The 21,348-nt window shown below is 39.1% G+C and overlaps 1 protein-coding gene across 1 annotated transcript in view; it reads left to right on the forward strand.

Moving 5' to 3' along the window:
* The window catches only part of LOC126359133 (MMS19 nucleotide excision repair protein homolog), a 224,822-nt gene that overhangs the window by 4,837 nt on the left and 198,637 nt on the right, over positions 1–21,348 (forward strand). The window contains exon 3 of the mRNA XM_050007606.1: positions 16,471–16,615. Coding sequence (XP_049863563.1) covers positions 16,471–16,615 — 145 coding nt within the window. The remainder of the gene's footprint in view (positions 1–16,470; positions 16,616–21,348) is intronic.

Here is a 21,348-nt window from a genome sequence, read left to right on the forward strand (position 1 = left end):
CACGTAACTAATGAGGAGGTATTGAATAGGATTGGGGAGAAGAGAAGTTTGTGGCACAACTTGACTAGAAGAAGGGATCGGTTGGTAGGACATGTTTTGAGGCATCAAGGGATCACAAATTTAGCGTTGGAGGGCAGCGTGGAGGGTAAAAATCGTAGAGGGAGACCGAGAGATAAGTACACTAAGCAGATTCAGAAGGATGTAGGTTGCAGTAGGTACTGGGAGATGAAGCAGCTTGCACAGGATAGAGTAGCATGGAGAGCTGCATCAAACCAGTCTCAGGACTGAAGACAACAACAACAACAACATTTTAGTTTTTGTAGCAAAATTTTAATGACATGAAAATCCAAGAACTTTGCAGTCTCCCATAAGGCACACAGCACAGTTATTGCTATTTAGCTGAGCTAAAATTTTCCAATGAGAACCAGAGGTACAAATGGTTCAAATGGATCTAAGCACTATGGGACTTAAAATCTGAGGTCATCAGTCCCCACCAGAGATACCATTAAGAAGCTACACAAAGAGCTGCTTATTATTGTACCATAACCCACATTTTAGGTGAGAAACTGAGAGTGTGGTCTCAGCTTTCTGAGACTGCAGACGTGTGTGCAAATTGTGTTTATGTGAGTGTGTGTATGTGTGTCTACTGCTGACAAAGACCTTAATGGCTGAAAGCTTTAATTGTGTGAATCTTTTTATTGTGCCTATCGCGACTCGGCATCTCTGCTATATGGTGAGTAGCAACTTTCCTTCTCTAGTATTGTTACATTCCATCCTAGATTTTCCATTGTTTGATTTAAACTGAGAGAACTGATACAATTAAGAGGAGCTTGTAGTTAAGAGATAATTTTCGTATCCTATTTTTGTACAGATCTGTAATACTGCTATGTGTAAGATCCTTGAAAAAAATGTCATTAATGTTAGGAAAACAGTTCAGACTTCTCACAAATTATTCATTATTTTCAAACTTATGATTCTGTTGATAAACAGAATAATAGAACAGAACAATGCAACTGTGTCCTCTCCTTGAACACCTAGAAACTACATCCTGCTATTGAGCATCTGTGGTGGACTACTTGCTTATTGGCAGAAACATATATAATCTTAAATCTACATCTACATTTACTTCCATACTCAACAAACCACTGTGAAGTGTATGACATAGGATATGTCTCATTGTACCAGTTATTGAATCAAACAATGGAAAATCCAGGATGGAATGTAACAATACAAGAGAAGGAAAGTTGCTCCTCACCATACAGCGGAGATGCTGAGTCGCGATAGGCACAACAAAAAATTCACACAATTATAGCTTTCGGCCATTAAGGCCTTTGTCAGCAGTAGACGTAGACACACACACACACACACACACACACACACACACACACACACACACACACACACACGTGCACGCCCCAACGCAACTTGCACACGCATCTGCAGTCTCAGAGAGCTGAAATCACAATGCGAGCAGCAACACCAGTGCATGATGGGAGTGGCGACTGGGTGGAGGTAAAGGGGAGGGACAGTATGGTGGGAGTGGCAGACAGTGAAGTGTTGCAGTTTAGATGGAGGGCAGGAGAGAAGGTGCGGAGGGGGGAGGGGGGGGCTAAGTAGCGGAAAGGTGAGAAATACAAAGAAATTAAAAGACTGGGTGTGGCGGTGAAATAACGGCTGTGTAGTGTTGGAATGGGATCATGGAGGGGGCTGGATGAGAGAGGACAGCGACTAATGAAGGTTGAGGCCAGGAGGGTTACGGGAACATGGGATGTATTGCAGGGAAAGTTCCCACATGCGCAATTCAGAAAAGCTGGTGTTGGTGGGAAGGATCCATATGCCACAGGCTGTGCTGATGTTGGCAACGAACACTGAATGCTGAGAATTATGGACTTATGAGATGAGGAATATCATGTTTGGCAGCGTGTTCAGTGCGGTGGTCCACTTGTTTTTTGGCCTCTGTTTGTTGGTGGCCATTCATGCAGACAGACAGCTTGTTGGTTGTCATGCCTACATAGAATGCAGCACAGTGGTTGCAGCTTAGCTTGTATGACACAGTCATTTGTGTTGATGAGGTCATTCTGTTCAAGATACCTCTTCCAAAAAAATAAAAATGGTGATTTATTTTTCCAAATAATTACAATTGTCATTTTGTGCTGTCATAATGTTAAAAACAGCAGAATTTCCAAACTTTAAAGTGCCGTAAAATGGAAAAAGTAAGATAAAATCCTGAAGATTGGTGTGGTTACTTATTGCCGCACTGAGAACAAATAACCTAAGTTTAATTCAGATCTGAGATGGTGGTTGAGAAAATGCTTTTTTCTGGTTGAACTGACACAGAATGACCCCAGTCACATATGCAATATTTTACTTTCGTAGGGGATATTTCCAGACAGACTGAAATATGCTGTTCTCAGACCCAGATACAAGAATGTCAGTAACACAGAGATTAACAATTAACAGCCAATCTCACTGCTTGCCTTCTTTTTAAGGGTCTGGAAAAGATCATGTACACACAACAATAAAATGCCTGTCTCAAAAAAACATTGCTTAGTCAGTCCCAGTTTGGATTTCAAAAGTGTCTGTCCTCAGAACATGCTATTTTTAATTTCATAAATCAGATTACACAAAATTTAAATGGCAAAATACTGTCAATGGCAATTGGTGTAACTGTTCAAAAGCATTTAATTGTGTTTATATTATGAGGTAACTGTTTGTTGCACACTAGTGTCCAGTTAGGGTAACATGTTTTGTTCACTCTACAACCTCTTCTAGACACCTCTTTGACAGCCACACAGTGCATTTACTCTGTGCCGTCGTTGTCTTCAGTCCAAACACTGGACTGATACAGCAGTCCCTGCTGCAACTGTGCAAGGCTCTTCATAACTGTTGCAACCGACATCCATTTGAACAGGCTTACTGTTGTTAGCTTTCCCTGTATGAACTCTCTCTGCCCCCCACCCCCTCGCCACGCACACTCATATCTCTCTCCATTACTAAATTCACAATTACTTGGCATCTCGGGGCATTTTGAATCAACTATCTAGTGAGGTTGTGTGTGAATTTTTTACCCCTAGTTTGATTCAGTTAATTGCAGAGTAGCACCAGATTTCATAAGCTTGTATTCTCTTCTTGTCTCAACTGTTTATTGTCCTCTTACACTTCTTTACAAGGCTACACACAAGACAAAAATTCTTAGGAAATAAACTCCAAACTCATAATATTTAAATTTATTTTTGATGTTAGTATATTTCTTCTTGATATTGCTAGTCTGCATTTTATATCCTCCCACTCGATTACTGTCACTTATTTTGCTGCTCAAATAGCAAAACTGATATACTATGTTTAGTGTCTCATTTCCTAATCTAATTTCTCTAGCAACACCTATTTAATTCAGTTACATTCCATTAGTTTTGTTTTACTGTAGTGGAAGTTCATCTTATGACCTCTATCCAGAGCACTATCCATTCTTATCAACTGCTCTTCCAAGACCTTGCTGTCTCTAATAGAATTACAATGCTGTTGGCAAACCTCAGAGAGATTTCATTTCTTCTCTCTGAACTTTAATTACCTTCTCAAATTTCTCTTTGGTTTCCTTTACTGCTTGCTTATGTACAGTTGGAATAGCATTGGCGATAGGCTGCACCCCTGCCTGACTCCCTTTGCCCTACTCCTTCCATTTAATGTCCATTGCTTCTTAACAATAGCAGTCTAGTTTCTGCACAAATTATAGAAAACCTTTGATTTCATGTATTTCATCCTTGTTAGCTTCAGAATTTCAAGGAGTTTATTCCAGTTAACATTGTCAGAAGTTTTTGCTAAGTTTTAAAGTATTTGCCTATTTACAGTTTGCTTCCTAAGATAAGCCGTAGGGTCAGTGTTGCCTTGTGTGTTCCTGCAATTCTCCAGAACACAGATTGATCTTCGATTGTTAAATTTACGGTTTGGCAATATTCATACCCATTGGTATGTGCCTACTTTGGAATTGGAATTATTACAGTCTTCCTGAAACTGGAGGCTATTTCACCTGCCTCATATCTTGGATACCGGATAGAATAGTTTTGTTATATCTTGGTCTCCAAAGGTGCTTATTAATTCTGAGAGAAACTTTTATCGACTCCTGTTGCCTTGTTTCGAATTAGGTTTTTCACTGCTTTGTCAAATTCTTTTTGCAGCACCATATCTCGTGTCTCATCGTCACCTACTTCCGCTTCCCTTTATAAAATTTGTGCTTCAAGTATTTGTGTATCCCTTCTATATAGGGTGTCCTAGTCAAAATGGGCAATTTTCAGAGATATGACAGAAAGGATCATTTGAAGCAAAAAACTTCCTATGCACATATGACCTAGTCCGAATGGTTTTGGAGGCAGAATACATTTAATATATATTGGTATTTATTTTCTGTGTTATTTAGTACATTGTCAGATTTACACATGTACAACTGTTAATATGCATTACAACAGACATTTCACAAAGTATCAATTGACAAAATACATATTTTTAACTCATTCATCTCTGAGCTTTATCATACATGTCACATTAAAGCTCTCTAGTTTTCCACTGCAGTGTGTGGATCCTTCTGCGACCATCAGTGATTATTATGTGCATTGTCAGTTCCATTCTGTGTAAATGTAGCTTCATTGGTGAATAGTAATACTGGAAGCAAATGACAATTTTGTCATTTAACCAGTGGCAAAATTCAAATTGTGTGGCATTGTTACCAATGTAACGATTGTGGGCATGCTGTGTTTGAAATGGGTGCAAGTTTCCAAGATGTAATGTTCACCGTACGCGTGTCTGTGGTACAGTGATGTGCAGCAAGTCGCCATGTGCTGATAGTAAGACTGCATTGCACCATTTCAGCAATGTGTGCTGATCCTGCACAGTTTGTCACACTACATGATCAGAAGATACCTGGGAACTTGGAACAATACCTGCATCACACAATGTGCTGAAAACTGGTACACACTCTGAGATCAGGATCTCATCACATCAGAATATACATTCAACTGCTTCTCTTTCCTTCAAAGGAATCTATAATTTTCCTATAGATTATATTTATCTTTCACAAATTCATGGAAGCTTCAATAGCTTTGCATTTCTTTTCTAGTCATTTCTGCTTTGCCTTTTTGCACTTCCATGCAGTTTCATTTGTTTAGGCATTTGTACTGCCTTCTGCTTTCTTCACTTGCTGTATTTTAATATTTTTCTCCTTTTTTCAATTAAATATCTGATTCGTTATTGAACAATTTCTATTGGCTTTGTCATTTTGCCTATTTGATGCTCCACTATTTCAGCCCCCAAATCTCCTCATTCATCTTCTATTGTAGTCTTTTGCTCCCTTTCAGTCATTCATATGCTAATAGATCCCCTCTCCTTATTTTCATATCTTTTAGCAGTTTCTTCAGTTTATAACAAATTAGTTGTGCTCGGAGTATACACCCAGCCATGGAAGAGTTTCAAGTGTTGTTTCAAAATCTTTGTCTTACCATTATATCATTAATCTGAACCTTTCTCTAGGTCTGTTCTGTGTGTACAACCGTCTTTCATGGTCCAAACCAAGTTGCAGCAATTATTAAATTGTGATCTACGCAAAATCTTACCATGTGGTTTCCCATAATCTTTTCATTCCTTCAGCCTATGTTCTCCTACTGTTTCTCTCTTCCTTTTAATACTGTCAAAATGCAGTCCCCCATAAGAATTAAATTTTCATTGCTATTAACTATCTGAGCAATTTCTTTTATTGCACTGTACAGTCTCTTAATCTCTCTGTCATATTAAGATGTCAGCTACCAGTAGGCATATAAATTTGTTCCATTGTGGTTGTTTTGTTTGGGCATAGTAGTATCTTATCCACACTCCCATTTCCTTATTCATTATTAGACCTACTTCTGCACTACTTTTGTTTGACTTTGTTTTGGTCGCTTTGTTGACTGGGTGTTGTGTGATGTCCTTAGGTTAGTTAGGTTTAAGAAGTTCTAAGTTCTAGGGGACTGATGACCATAGCTGTTAAGTCCCATAGTTCTCAGAGCCATTTGAACCATTTGGTCACTTTGTACTCACCAGAAGTGAAATATTGGTCTTGCTAATTCCGATTGTGTATAACTTCAACCTATCCATTTGTCTCTTAAATTCTCCAACCTATCTAAACAGTTAAGTATTGACCATCCCACACTCAGACCCATAAAATGACAGTTTTGTTCTCCATGACGACAATATCCTCTTGAGTAGTCTCAGCCCGAAGATCCCAAGTGGAGGCTATTTGACTTGAAGAATATTTTGCCATCATCATTAAGCTATACAGCTGCATCTCTTCAGGAAAAATATTTGGCTGTACAGGGTCAGTAATAAGTACCTGAGGGATATCAGAAGACAAATGTGCAAAACTACAAGATGTACAGAAAAATGACACTTTCCAAGGAATAGAGCATCTCTTCAAGTTCAAAACCATAATACATGCTGTGACATAGCTGCTCAGCACATCACTAGAGGTAAGGGGTGTCAGAACACACAAACAAATCGTCTGTTCTGTATTGTCGATCAGATAAGTTCACACCCAAAGATAGGCAGCCAGTAGACAGATTTCCAAAGCAGATAGCTGTCACTGTGCTATTCCAGGTAGGGAGCAGACTGGGCACCTACAATGTGAGTTAAAATATGTTAAGCTGACCTCACCACAGGTACCCCTCCAGTGTGGTTAGACCTCCGGTACAGCTACCTGTATCATTGAGGAGGCCTGCAAGCCACCCCATCACTTCAACATCCACTTATCATGGAGAGGAGAACTGTGGTACACAACCATAAAACTGTTGGTCAAAGATTTTTGGAAGTGAGTTATTCAGCTATAAAAATCTTCCCAACAAAAAACCAACCGAAGTTGAAAATAGCTCTTTTTTTGTTCACTTGATGACTAGTTTCTGGCTAGGAACCATTTTCAAATCATCCAGTATGCTGGTAGTTCATAAAAGTCTTTGTGTACATAATCAGTAGTGTAAGAAATGTAATAGATCAAGAAATTACTTTGTACACTAACTGAAACCACACCTGCTTTACAAATCCTTGTATTAATTAGAAAGACCTACAAATGTGTAATACAGAGAGAGAGAGAGAGAGAGAGAGAGAGAGAGAGAGAGAGAGAGAGAGAGAGAGAGAGATTGAACATAGTCTAATATGAATCACTATATACAAGGTGGAGAAAAGCAACTTGCTAATAAGTTTTGAACAGAATAGGGCATGTCAGATTGAGCCAAATTTTTGTAATGAACATAAATCAGAAATTCACTTTCGTGAAGCTACAGTTGTAGACTGAAAGCAAAAAAGCAATGTTTAATTATAAGCATTTTCTGGGAAAAATAAGAAAAAGAAAGTGTGTTTAAAACTTAATTTCTCTTTCCTTTATCACCATTATTTTAGTTCATATGTACTGAGTTACTGTAGTTGTTTGAACAAAAGTTCAGTCATGCTTTCTGTGCATTAGCAAACATTAAAATATATAGCCTTTAGATTTAATTATTATTAATAGTGCACCTTACTGTACCAAAACACGACTGTCTTAAATGCAATGCTCTTTCTTTGGTACTGCTTGCTGTCGTAACAAATCAATGACAGTGGAATACTTTAGCATAGTTGTTTTAATAGTCAAGCTTTACCCCCATAAACAGCATTGAAAATTTACGGCTAACAAAACTAGCATTGGGTAGGTATATAAAGTTTGACAGCTTTTATTGTTCAGCGAAACCAATATCTGCACCATTGGTATTATCTGGGGCAAGTTAATTTAAATCTGTACACTTCTGCTCACTTTTTGCTGATGGGTGCTCATTTTATGGCCTTAGCTTCACAGTGATCCATTTTCGATGTATGGTTACTTGGAAAATTTTGCTTGAAAGTGTGTGCATTTAAATTAACTTGACCGAGCTAATACCTGTTACGTTTAAGAGTGCGGTTACTAATTAAATTAGATGAAGATAATGTTTTCATCTAAACAGTCAAATCTAGGTAAACTTTAAATTCCTATCCACAGCTAGTTACATTAGATGAAAATTTTCTATAGTGTTTAATGGGAAGCTTGTCTATTAAAACAACTTTGCTAAGAGTGCCACAGTGCCTTTAATTTGTTAAGATAACTGTAGTACTGCAGAGGAAGCACTGCAGGAAAGATAGTCGACATATGGTAGGGTAGTGTGTGGGCAACTTCGGACAGTCATGTAAATGGCTAGTGTTTTGCCATATTGTTTACTGAGAAAGTTCACTATGATTGTAAAACTGCCTTCTCCCACTGCCTTATTCTTCTGCATGAAGAGCATAACTGATTTTGGACATGAGGGGCTTCTATCTTGACTTACGCGAATAACACAAAGATGAATAACATCGTAAATACACTATTTAAGTTCCTCTGCATATAGCAGTTTTCCTTAATAATGATAATAGTTCATTTTTTTTTTCTTATAGGAGGGTAATATGATGGGGACCCATGAACTGCCACAAGCCACTGTTCTTTAAATTTTTGTACTTAAACTTCTTGATTATTGCAAAAGTAAAAACTATCTCTTAAGGCTATTCATTCACTTAAATTACTTTGAAAGGTAATAAAATGCGTCACTGGGCTTAATTAACTTCAAAAGGAACCATTCATGATGGGCACCAAATTACATTATCTTTGAAAATGTGCATAACTTCACTTTTGATAGTGCTATCGCAAATCGGTTCGTTAAAGATTTAAATGTACTTGTACTTGAATCACATGTGAAGCAGGTATTCTTGGCAGTAATTTTTACACAATCTTGCACTGTAATCCTACAAAACTATGTTTTATGATAAACTTATGCTACTTTAGCAAAAGCCTATCCAACTTCACTTTTATGGTTTTTAGCCATTAAATATTTAAGGTTTTTCACTTTCTTATCGATTGATCTTTAAATTTTTGTACTTAAACTTCTTGCCTTAACAGTTTCACTTGACGTAGTCTATAAACAAAGCATCCAAATTTTACTCTTACTTTAACTTTTACTACTACTTTTACTTTAGACAAAAAATCACTTTTAAACACATGACTGCCGGAATTGTTCATTTAAATCAGGATTCTTGGTTTTAGTAGCACTTAGGCTAGGACCCTGTGTAGGTTCGTGATCAGGGTTGAAGTTATGGTTTTGAAAACGGATTGACGTTTTGTGTGATTATTATTGAAATAATACACAAATTAACTGGTCCATGCCAATATACATTACGTAACTGAATGTATGAAGTCTGTGAAGCAGTGGCGAAGATGGCAGGCGAAATGGCGGCTAACTGTACTCATGTCTCTTGATGTGCAAATTCTCTATAAAATCTCTTCTTGGCATCCAATTTTCAATATATTAAAGCCATTCCATTATTCTGTGAATACCAAATAATAGCCAGATCCATGTCCAAGGCAAATCCCTTCTAATGCAGATTCCAATTGCCTCTCAGCACCGTCGAGGTGTACCATGCTAAGGCTTGCCACACACTGTATGCTGTTCACACTAAGGAGCCGCTCAGTTCAACCGCCAAACCCACCTTTTTACATCACGCCATGCCACTTTTGTTGCAAAGGGACTTCCCTACAGCTTTTACGTGTTACAAATACAAGTGCCCTAAGCACTAACCAGCTTTTAACAAACATACTTCTTTCATAAACATATTCATATTATAAAAATTTAAAATTTCAACTTATTCTTTTGCTTTTTCATACATACATCACAAAACTCTAATTTTCTTGACATACGTCAAGGAGTTCAAACAACACAGAATGCTCATTTCATAAATTGCAGATACACAGTTATTTAAAATAAACCTACTCGTAATTGATATAAGTGTTACTCTGTGTCATCAGTTATTCTGTTGATCCTGCCTGAACCACTAAAAGCTCATAGGACAAATGGTTCCAACTCCACGCAAAACCGTTATTATAAACAAAGTTATAAACATTGCTAATTGACAAAACAAAAGAACAGGACAGTGCAGCTTAAGTCTTCTCCATGTAAACTGCTGCACGTTTTTTGGCTTCCCTGGCTTCACTTGAATGCATCATGGTAAGAAAAAAAGACTGATAATCAGTAGCACTTGACTGTTATGGTGTACCAAGTAAAATCTTTTGTATTATGTGCATTGCCTGTCTGCATCAATCCTATATACTATAGGATGGGTGCAAAATCCCCACTCCCCCTAGTATTGAATACTAATTGATTTTATTTGTTTTAGAACAACTGCTTGCTTACATATTGAGTGCCCAATATGGTATTTTCCCCATCATGCAGTAAGCACATTTCCATATGCCTCCACATTCTTCTCAACATATTTTTGAGCATGTCCAGTGTTGTAGTGTGAAGCACCTCCTTGGTGACTTACAAATACATGCACCTTGGTGACTTCCCATAAGGAGTTGTCAGGTGTGGGGAGGTCAGGACTCCTTAGTGTCTATTTCAAGGGAGCTGGTGTTGCTGAAAGCCATGACCTATCCACCATCCTGGAAAGTGTTCATTTAGGAACTCTCACAATGCAAGAGTGTAGTGAGGAGATGCTCCCTCTTGCTGCATCCATAGGCTTCCTCAGTTCAGGCATTAACCATCTTTTAACATGTGTAAATAATTTGTGCAATTCGCAGTCCCCTCAAAAAGTATGGTCCAAGCAGATGTGATGTTATCGTTATCCATATCATTATGTGGGAGGCTGGTTCCTTTCTAGCTCGACTGTGTAATATAGACTTCTCTTTGGCCGATACAACAATATTTCTAGAGCAAGAGCTGTGATAAATGGAACTTTCATCTGAAAATAAAACCTGGCCATAGTTCACTGTGTTTAGAAACTGACAAAGCACGGCATGCTGAAATGCGCTCATTCGGGTCTGTATCTGATAACTCATTTATAAATGTCGGTCAAAAGGGTATGACCTTAAGGCTTCTTTTGTGCCCCCCCCCCCCCCCCCCCCAAAGCGATCCCCTATTGTTGTCATCAGTATACAGAGCTCTGAAGCATCTTTACAAGTTGACTTCATAGGAGATTGTTCATTTGAAGCAGGGACTCTGGCACATGTTTCTTTCATGCCTTCTTCCTTCAACACTGCCAAAAGCATAACATGTCTTTCCCAATCCAGAAGTATTTCCCTTCGTGGTGGAGCCCTATTAAATTTTTCCTGGAATGCTCCCATAATCCATTTCATTGTCTGCCCTGTGTGTTGGCATTCATGCAACCGCACACTTGGCCCCAAGTGCTCGTCAGTAGTGTAACTATGACCCCCAACATCTGTCGTGGCTACGAATTAAAACTTGACTGTGACTGCAAAAACCTGTAAACATGAATTTCAACAATTGATAAGAAGTAATGTAGCTACCAACCTGCCTAAAAACATTAAATACTAAACAGGGGTATGGGACCTCTCGTGCACCCTGTGCATGCATATTGTAACTTGCTGCTTCAAACTGGCACTCCTGGAAGCATATAAGGGATTCTTTGTATTCCCCACTTTCACAACCCCGGTATAGAGTGCTAAGTTACAATGTATAGATAGTGACTGTATTTATTGTTTATTTTAGTTTGTAAATGGTCTGCCACAGCTATGAAGAATTTCATTGTTTCATCATACACCCAGCAGTTATTGTAGATCCATCATATCTCATTTGTGTGCAAATATGAATTATTGTAAGCCTTAAATTTCAATATTTTATTGATGATTTCCTTTATAAAAGTGAATAGTGCAAAATTTCTACTTTTTCTGATGAGCATTTTCTAATTTTGGACCAGTTACATGTAGTTTCTTGCCTTGGAATGCTGTTTTCTGTGTATGTGGTAACAAGAATGGCATTAGATGGTGTTGAATATCTAAAAAAGATGTAACAGAAAATAAATTTATGTGATTTTGTGACCAGTTATCTAATAATCATACATCTTGTGTAATTTTATGATCAGTTGATCTACTAATCATACACTGTAAGATAATTCCCCATACAGTGGCTAATGATGGCAGTAACTGTTTTGAAAGAAGTTGGAAGACAGTGTATTACTTCATAGCGATTAGTGGTTTTTTGCAGTCACTATCAACCTTTGCTATCATCTGCTTTGTAATTTGAAGCAAAAAGTATCTTCATTGACTGTATCAATAAATTTAGATAATTTCAAACTTGATTACATACCATACAACATTGCTTTCATGTACTAGTATGTAGAAGCACAGGACATGGTGTTGTCTGTTAGATGAAGTTTCTGCACCAAGGAAGCTGTCAGTACTAGTTGAGGCCTTTTGATTTCAATCAATGCAGCTACTCCCAGGGGAATGTTTGTGTATTGTATGATCAAATGGTGAAAAATCCAGGATGGAAAAACAACAGTATTATGAAAAGGATAAATAGCTACTTATTGTATAAAGGAGATGTCAAGTTGTAGACATGTACAACAAAAAGTCTGCTAATTTGATCTTTTGGCCAAAAGGCCTTCTTCTGATGTAGAAAACACATGCACATTCACTTGCTACTGGGACTAGACTGCAGTCAGAGAGAGTGGTCATGTGTATATGAGTAGAGCTTTTTTCCAAAAGCTCAAATATATAGCAGTGTTTTTGTAGTGCCTGTCTGTTTTAATGACTCCTTTATATGGTGAGTAGCATAATATTGTTGTAGATTGTATGATTAATATATGTAGTCATTATAACGTCATTGTCCTGTGTGTAGTGGTGTAAAATGCATGGGCAAAAGCCTAAAATTCATAAATGCTCGGGCATTTGTGCATTTTAAACATTCATTAATAATCAGTGTTTATAAAAAACTTTAAGCTGATGTTTTGTATTAGAGGAGGTGATTTGCAACACTGTTTCTGTAGTGGTTGAGTAATAAAGTTGGAAAAGTTGCTTGAGAGTTAGGAGAGGGTTATTAAGAGAAATAAATTGGACTGTAAACATAACTTTTTGTGTCTTTAATGTGATCAGTTTTATCTTCACAGCAGTGCAGTCATACAGAAGTTGATAAAGAGAAGAGCAGAATATAAAACTGTAGTCTGGCTCAGATGTCACTACATCTAACAATAAAGAATTTTTTTTCACCGAAAAGGCAGTTTAACGTTTAAGAATACATTTACCATCAAGAAACACATGCCAGCTGTTTAACACATCCAGTAATAATTTTTTTGTCAGTAATAATTCTTCAATAATATTCAGAGGTTTGACATGGATTATATGCACAATAAAATAACACACAAAATTTCGAGCTTTCGCAATCGGCAGTTGCTTCGTCAGGAAAAAGGGAAGGAAAAGGAAAGATGAAAGGATGTGGGTTTTAAGGGAGAGGGTAAGGAGTCATTCCTATCCCGGGAGCGGAAAGACTTACCTTAGGGGGAAAAAAGGATAGGTATATACTCGCGCGCGCGCGCACACACACACACACACACACACACACACACACACACACACACACACACACACATCCATCCATACATATACAGACACAAGCAGACATTTTAAAGGCAAAGAGTTTGGGCAGAGATGTCAGTCGAGGCGGAAGTGCAGAGGCAAAGATGATGTTGAATGACAGGTGAAGTATGAGTGGCGGCAACTTGAAATTAGCTGAGATTGAGGCCTGGTGGATAACGAGAAGAGAGGATATATTGAAGGGCAAGTTCCCATCTCCGGAGTTCGGATAGGTTGGTGTTGGTGGGAAGTATCCAGATAACCCGGACAGTGTAACACTGTGCCAAGATGTGCTGGCTGTGCACCAAGGCATGTTTAGCCACAGGGTGATCCTCATTACCAACAAACACTGTCTGCCTGTGTCCATTCATGCGAATGGACAGTTTGTTGCTGGTCATTCCCACATAGAAAGCGTCACAGTGTAGGCAGGTCAGTTGGCAAATCACGTGGGTGCTTTCACACGTGGCTCTGCCTTTGATCGTGTACACCTTCCGGGTTACAGGACTGGAGTAGGTGGTGGTGGGAGGGTGCATAGGACAAGTTTTACACCGGAGGCAGTTACAAGGGTAGGAGCCAGAGGGTAGGGAAGGTGGTTTGGGGATTTCATAGGGGTGAACCAAGAGGTTACGAAGGTTAGGTGGACAGCGGAAAGACACTCTTGGTGGAGTGGGGAGGATTTCATGAAGGATGGATCTCATTTCGGGGCAGGATTTTAGGAAGTCATATCCCTGCTGGAGAGTCACATTCATAGTCTGATCCAGTCCCGGGAAGTATCCTGTCACAAGTGGGGCACTTTTAGGGTTCTTCTGTGAGAGGTTCTGGGTTTGAGGGGATGAGGAAGTGGCTCTGGTTATTTGCTTCTGTACCAGGTTGGGAGGGTAGTTGCGGGATGCGCAAGCTGTTTTCAAGTTGTTGGTGTAATGGTTCAGGGATTCAGGACTGGAGCAGATTCGTTTGCCACGAAGGCCTAGGCTGTAGGGAAGGGACCGTTTGATATGGAATGGGTAGCAGCTGTCATAATGGAGGTACTGTTGCTTGTTGGTGGGTTTGATGTGGACGGATGTGTGAAGCTGGCCATTGGACAGATGGAGGTCAACGTCAAGGAAAGTGGCATGGGATTTGGAGTAGGACCAGGTGAATCTGATGGAACCAAATGAGTTGAGGTTGGAGAGGAAATTATGGAGTTCTTCTTCACTGTGAGTCCAGATCATGAAGATGTCATCAATAAATCTGTACCAAACTTTGTGTTGGCAGGCTTGGGTAACCAAGAAGGCTTCCTCTAAGCGACCCATGAATAGGTTGGCATACGAGGCTGCCATCCTGGTACCCATGGCTGTTCCCTTTAATTGTTGGTATGTCTGGCCTTCAAAAGTGAAGAAGTTGTGGGTCAGGATGAAGCTGGCTAAGGTGATGAGGAAAGAGGTTTTAGGTAGGGTGGCAGGTGATCGGCGTGAAAGGAAGTGCTTCATTGCAGCGAGGCCCTGGATGTGTGGGATATTTGTGTATAGGGAAGTGGCATCAGACATATATGTCTGCTTGTGTCTGTATATGTATGGGTTTGTGTGTGTGTGTGTGTGTGTGTGTGTGTGTGTGTGTGTGTGTGGGCGCGCGCGCGCGCGAGTATATACCTATCCTTTTTTCCCCCTAAGGTAAGTCTTTCCGCTCCCGGGATTGGAATGACTCCTTACCCTCTCCCTTAAAACCCACATCCTTTCGTCTTTCTCTCTCCTTCCCTCTTTCCTGAAGAAGCAACCGTTGGTTGCGAAAGCTAGAAATTTTGTGTGTGTGTTTGTGTGTTATTTTATTGTGCCTGTCTACCGGCGCTTTCCCACTTGGTAAGTCTTGGAATATTTGTTTTTAATATATTTTTTCCATGTGGAAGTTTATTTCTATATATATATATATATATATATATATATATATATATATATATAAATATGTCTGCTTGTGTCTGTGTATGTGCGGATGGATATGTGTGTGTGTGTGTGTGTGTGTGTGTGTGTGTGTGCGAGTGTACACCTGTCCTTTTTTTCCCCTAAGGGAAGTCTTTCCGCTCCCGGGATTGGAATGACTCCTTACCCTCTCCCTTAAAACCCACATCCTTTCATTTTTCCCTCTCCTTCCCTCTTTCCTGACGAAGCAACTGCCAGTTGCGAAAGCTCGTAATTCTGTGTGTGTGTTTGTGTGTTTTGTTCATGTGCCTGTCTGCCGGCGCTTTCCCGCTTGGTAAGTCTTGGAATCTTTGTTTTTAATATATTTTTCCCATGTGGAAGTTTCTTTCTGTTTTTTATATATATATATATATATATATATATATATATATATATATATATATATGCGGATGTGTGTGTGTGTGTGTGTGTGTGTGTGTGTGTGTGCGCGCGTGCGTGCGAGTGTACACCTGTCTTTTTTTCCCCTAAGGGAAGTCTTTCCGCTCCCGAGAAATGGAATGACTCCTTACCCTCTCCCTTAAAACCCACATCCTTTCGTCTTTCCCTCTCCTTCCTGAAGAAGCAACCATCGGTTGCGAAAGCTAGTAATTCTGTGTGTGTGTTTGTGTGTTTTGTTCATTGTGCCTGTCTGCCGGCCCTTTCCCGCTTGGTAAGTCTTGGAATCTTTGTTTCCCTGACTGTCACTATACAGCTGTTCAACACTGTGTGTGCGTGAAGAGCAGAACTGGTAAAAAGAAAAAGGACATTATAGATGATAAGCAGCTGTCAGCAACATGCACCCTTCTGTGGTACAACAAATTGAAATGTTAGGAAAAAGAAACCTTGCTACTCTCTTCTTTCCTTTCTTTCTTATTAATAAAAGCGATGACTTTAAGTATTGAAAGTAACATCTCATCCCTTATTTTAATTGATAAATTATGCATTCTAGCAGTAAAAGCTTTAAAAATTACTTTTTTTTTATTAATGTTCAGTTTTAGGCATTTAAAAATGCTTTGCGCAAATTACCAGGCAAATGCCCATTTGTAAATGTCCTGCCCACTGAGCATTTGCCTGGGCCATATCACTACCTGTGTGTATTATTCCATGGTAACTGCTTTTGCATTCTAGTTACAGATGCACAATGTGCCTGCCAAGCTGCCAGATTACCTTCTGATTGAAATGAATCAGCATGTTAGTTGTCAAACTCAGTTGCAAGCTGATCGATTCACTATATATAATATCATCAGCCAGTTAGTGAAGGTATACCCAAATGGTAAGTTGAAAGTTTGAAAATAATCAAGTAACAAAATCAGTTTAAAATGAAGCAAATAAGACTCTAGTATGATCCTTGTTCTTCCCAGTGAGTTAAATTAATATTAAATTATTTTGTTCCCAGTCCAGTGAGTTTAGCGAAACAGCTTGATATTTTGATGGTTTTTACACGCAGCACCTTTTGGCAATGTTGAAAGGGTGTTTGTGTTTTCTTTATGAAGGTAGTGCCTGATGTTGGTCCACTCACTCACTCTCACTGCCCCTGCTGCTGCTTTGTCTTTTGTCTGAGAGCACATGTTGCTTATTGTGGCCAGTAAACATCCCCCCCCCCCCCCCTCTCTGCAGATCTGAGTTGATAGTTTCCATTTCTATTTAAAGAGGTCGTCATTGATCCTAATTATGTTGATTTCCTTTATTATGCTACCCTAAAGTCTAATGACTCTGCACAGCACTCTAGTCCATTTAAAACTGGTTATATGGCTTTCATCCATGCTGTGATCAGACTGCTGATTTACGTTTCTGCAGGACACGGTGTTCTGTCTGCCCAGTGGACTGCACCTTGCACTCACACTGAATGCTGTAGACAGCAGGCATGTGGTGAGGTTTCTAATTTTCTGTGGTGGTCGGATGATTGTTTTAACATTGCATTTGTTCAGAATCCTTGTGATCTTGGCTTTTGGTGGTCACACACATGTCAGTAATGCCAGGTGCCTTGCTCTCTTCCTGTGTTGTTTCAACATTACACATTGTTCATATTGCCTTCTTAATTAGTGTACCAGTGTAGGAATTCCTCTGCAAGACCTGCCTCAGGTGTTACAGTTTTGTGTGCAGGCTTTCTTGATCATCCTTGTTTCAAACAGGGTATACAAAACAACTAACAGTGTAACAGATCAGTTTCCCCTCACTTATGTGGCAGTCTAAAAATACATAGAAGTGTGATGTTAACTGTCAACTTGGCAAAATATACACTCTCCAAATATCTGGCAGAACATCCTGACCCTTAGTCAAAACACAGTGACCACCACATGAATAGCTCGTACGAGTTCATGAAATTGTTAAAGTATATCTGACTCAGCAAGAACATTAGTCGCATCGAGCATTTTGAGGAAGTAGCCACTGGGACTGCGTGCCTTCAGCCAAAGCATTTCTGTAGATACATAGAAGAATCCTGCATTGTGTGACTACATAGCAGAGTATATATGGTTAAATGTGTTGTACATCGGAATGCTGGCCGTGAGAGCAAAAAATTCACCACAGAAGAAGAGGCAGATGGCTGTCTTCCATTCCTTCACTTGTGGGCACAGAAAGTACATACAGGAAATTGATGCATATGGATATCTGTATGCATCCAGCTGCCTCCATACATCCCAACACTGCATTGTTGTTAGAACTGATTCATATGTCTATAATGTCAATGAGACACTGTTAGAATCACCAGTTCATACAAATACAATACTCTGTAGGGATAAAAAATTTAATGATCACATGGGTTCAGTCATGGGTAAGCATGTGGTAGACTTCGGTTTAATGGTAGAAAACTGGAGAAGTGCAATCAGTCTACTAAAGAGGTTGCTTACAAATCACTTGTGCAACCCATCCTAGAATATTGTTTGAGTGTGGGGGATCTGTACCAGATAGGACTGACAGGGGATTTGGAGCTTATACGTAGAAGGGCAGCACAAATGGTCACAGGTTTGTTTAATCTAGGAGAGAGTGTCACAGAGATACTGAAGGAACTGAAAGGGCAGACTCTTGAAGATAGGCGTAAATTATCCCAAGAAAGTCTATTAACAAAGTTTCAAAAACCAGCTTTAAATGATTACTCTTGGGATATAGTACATCTCCCTGTATATTGCTCAAGCAAGGATTGTGAGGGTAAGATTAGAATAATTGCTGCACACACACACAAAGGCATTCAAACACTCATTCTTCCTGTGCTCCATACGTGAATGGAACTGGAAGAAACTCTAATAACTGGTACAATGAGATGTAGCCTCTGCCATGCACCTCATAGTACTTCGCAGAGTGTGGATGTAGATGTAGATGTAGATTTCTTGCGAGTGGCCAGGAAAGCCTGTCTGTCAAATACAGGAATGGCTAAAGTGATTAAATTAAGAAGGTAATATGTTTAGTGTTGATCACTGAAGTAACATTGGAAGACAGCAAGTGACTGGTGTTTGTACCATACATAGGACTATCAATGGCAGTTACAGACCATTTTGTCACCGCGATCATCAACCCAAACTGATAGTAAAGAAACATGTAGCTGTGGTTGTGCCAATTTAATTATGTCATGAATAACCTGCAAATGATTTTAAAGGATATAAAGGTATTCACCATAAATACATCACCTCACTCTTGGCCCTTCATTGTTTAGGTAAGCCTATTGTCTCATTAGATATGCAGTACTGACACTTTACCAACCTTTATACTGTAAAGGAAATATGTTGTTTCTTGCACTACCCCTCATCTAGGCTTAAGCCCAGTTTACTATTTCCATTATATCACAAACCATTGTATTGGGCCCAGCACATCACACTGTATTGTAACCTCTTTCATTGTAAAGCCAATTAGTAGAGAAATATGTGACATTATAAATTATTTGTTTATTTATTGTATACCGTATTTACTCGATCTAAGCCACAATTTTTTCTCAGTTTTTGTAATCCAAAAACCCTCCTGCGGCTTAGAATCGAGTGCAAAGTAAGCGGAAGTTCTGAAAAATGTTGGTTGGTGCCGCCACAACTAACTTCTGCCGTCTAATATATGTAGCACTACACAGGCATGCTTTGCAGGCACGAAGATAAATACTGGCGCCAAAACCTCTGCGTCAGTAAATAAATTAAAAGAGAAGGTAGAAGAATGTAAACATTATGCCATGTATTCTTTCGTGTTTGCTGCTATCTCATTTAAATCCTGTCTGCCTAATTAACCACGAAACTAGAGTGAGACAACAGCAAGAAGAAGAGACATATCATGTAATGTTTATATTCGTATTATTCTTATGCTGAATAGTGATACAGACAGAAATGAAGCACGGTAACTGACTAGATTTTTAAATTTATGATGACTAATTTATCTGCAGAATGTAATGTACTAAAGAGGCGTCTGCAAAGATTTTCAAACAGAGAAAAATTTTCGCTAAACTTTCGTTCAGAACCTCTTCTATCATAAGCAGTCTATTATTTGGTTTTTGTTTATCATTATCAAAGAAAGCAGCTGTGTAAGTAACAACAAATAGCAGTCTTGCCATTGTTTCGCTTATGAGACAATTCCTCTCTCTTCTTTTTATTGTAAGTCGCGGTAGCGTGCACAAAAGCAAGACATGCCACGAGCGGTGACAGGTCGTAAGCACTCATTATCAGAATGCGGCAAACAATGCACGACACATTAAAATAATGCAGTTTCAGCTTAGAGTGACGTAAACACCTATAACAAAGAGAACGACACTTGTCAGATCAAAGCGGAATAAGCAATCGATTCAAACCAAACGAAGCACGTGAAAAAGGAAGGGTACCCGTACAAATAAGGACGGAGCGCCTGACACATAGCAATGGCTACTTGGTAAAGCTTAACTGTTAAGCTTACGACTTGAACCAAACTACTGTAGCTGTATCTTCATCTAATCGACCTAAATTGTGTCTCATGTTACAATGAACTAACTTTGTTTTGATTTGGAGGTGTGGTCTACAACTTTCATCTCCCCTTGAATTTCGAGTCTCAAATTTCAGGTGTGGCTTAGATTCGGGAAAATTTTTTTTCCTTGATTTCGAGTCTCATTTTTCAGGTGCGGCTTGGATTCGAGTGCGGCTTTGATTCGAGTAAATACGGTACCTGTTTGTATCAATGTGATACTGGAAAGCCCTGGTGGAACACAATTACACTAACAGAAAAAAAGACCACAGCACCAAAAAATAATTAATGTAGAGTAATGAAATTTCTGGAATACATTTGTTTAGGTAAAATATTTGAATGACTAACATTGTGAGATCACAGATTAATGTAAGTGTGAAATAAGCCATTGCACATGTGAAATGCTGGTACATTAATAACTGATGTAAGTACATGAATATTGAATGCATCATGCAGATGTGCATGCATTGTGTTGTCCAGGAGACGGTTGTCTTGTCTGTGGGCTGGAGTTGCATGCCTATTGCACTTGATCTGTCATTATAGGTGCAGTTAATACTGGTTGTCAATGATACTGGAGTTGTCATCCATTGATATCCTGTATGTGCTTGATCGTAGACAGACCTGGTGATCAAGCAGGCCAACGCAGCATGTCAACACCTGTATGTGGATGAACATTATCCTGTTGGAAAATAGCCCCAAGAATGCTGTTCATGAATTCCAGCACATGAATAGTAATGTTGGAAATGATGAATAATTGCTGCTTGAATAATTGAAAAAATAGTCTGGAAAGAATAGTAGAAAGAAATTGGAAGGTAATTTCTGAATCTGTACTCAAACCTGGGTGACTTTAACTGATATCAATATCAACAGACCTTCAATATCAATACATTCAAGACCAGTATTCATAATTTGCATTACATTCTGCTTCACATTAATTCCATTGTGCGTAGTCTTGATTATAACAATGCTGATGCAGGATCGCTCCTCCACTGCTCATGCAAATTCCTCTTGTCTGCTCCTAACCCCCTGATGCTGGATCTCGGCGGCAGGCGAAATTGTGAACAGGCAGGGACACATGTCTCGCATATGTGAATTAATTTT

Source organism: Schistocerca gregaria, chromosome 1 (genome assembly GCF_023897955.1).
Source record: "Schistocerca gregaria isolate iqSchGreg1 chromosome 1, iqSchGreg1.2, whole genome shotgun sequence".
NCBI classification, from domain to species: Eukaryota; Metazoa; Arthropoda; class Insecta; order Orthoptera; family Acrididae; genus Schistocerca; species Schistocerca gregaria.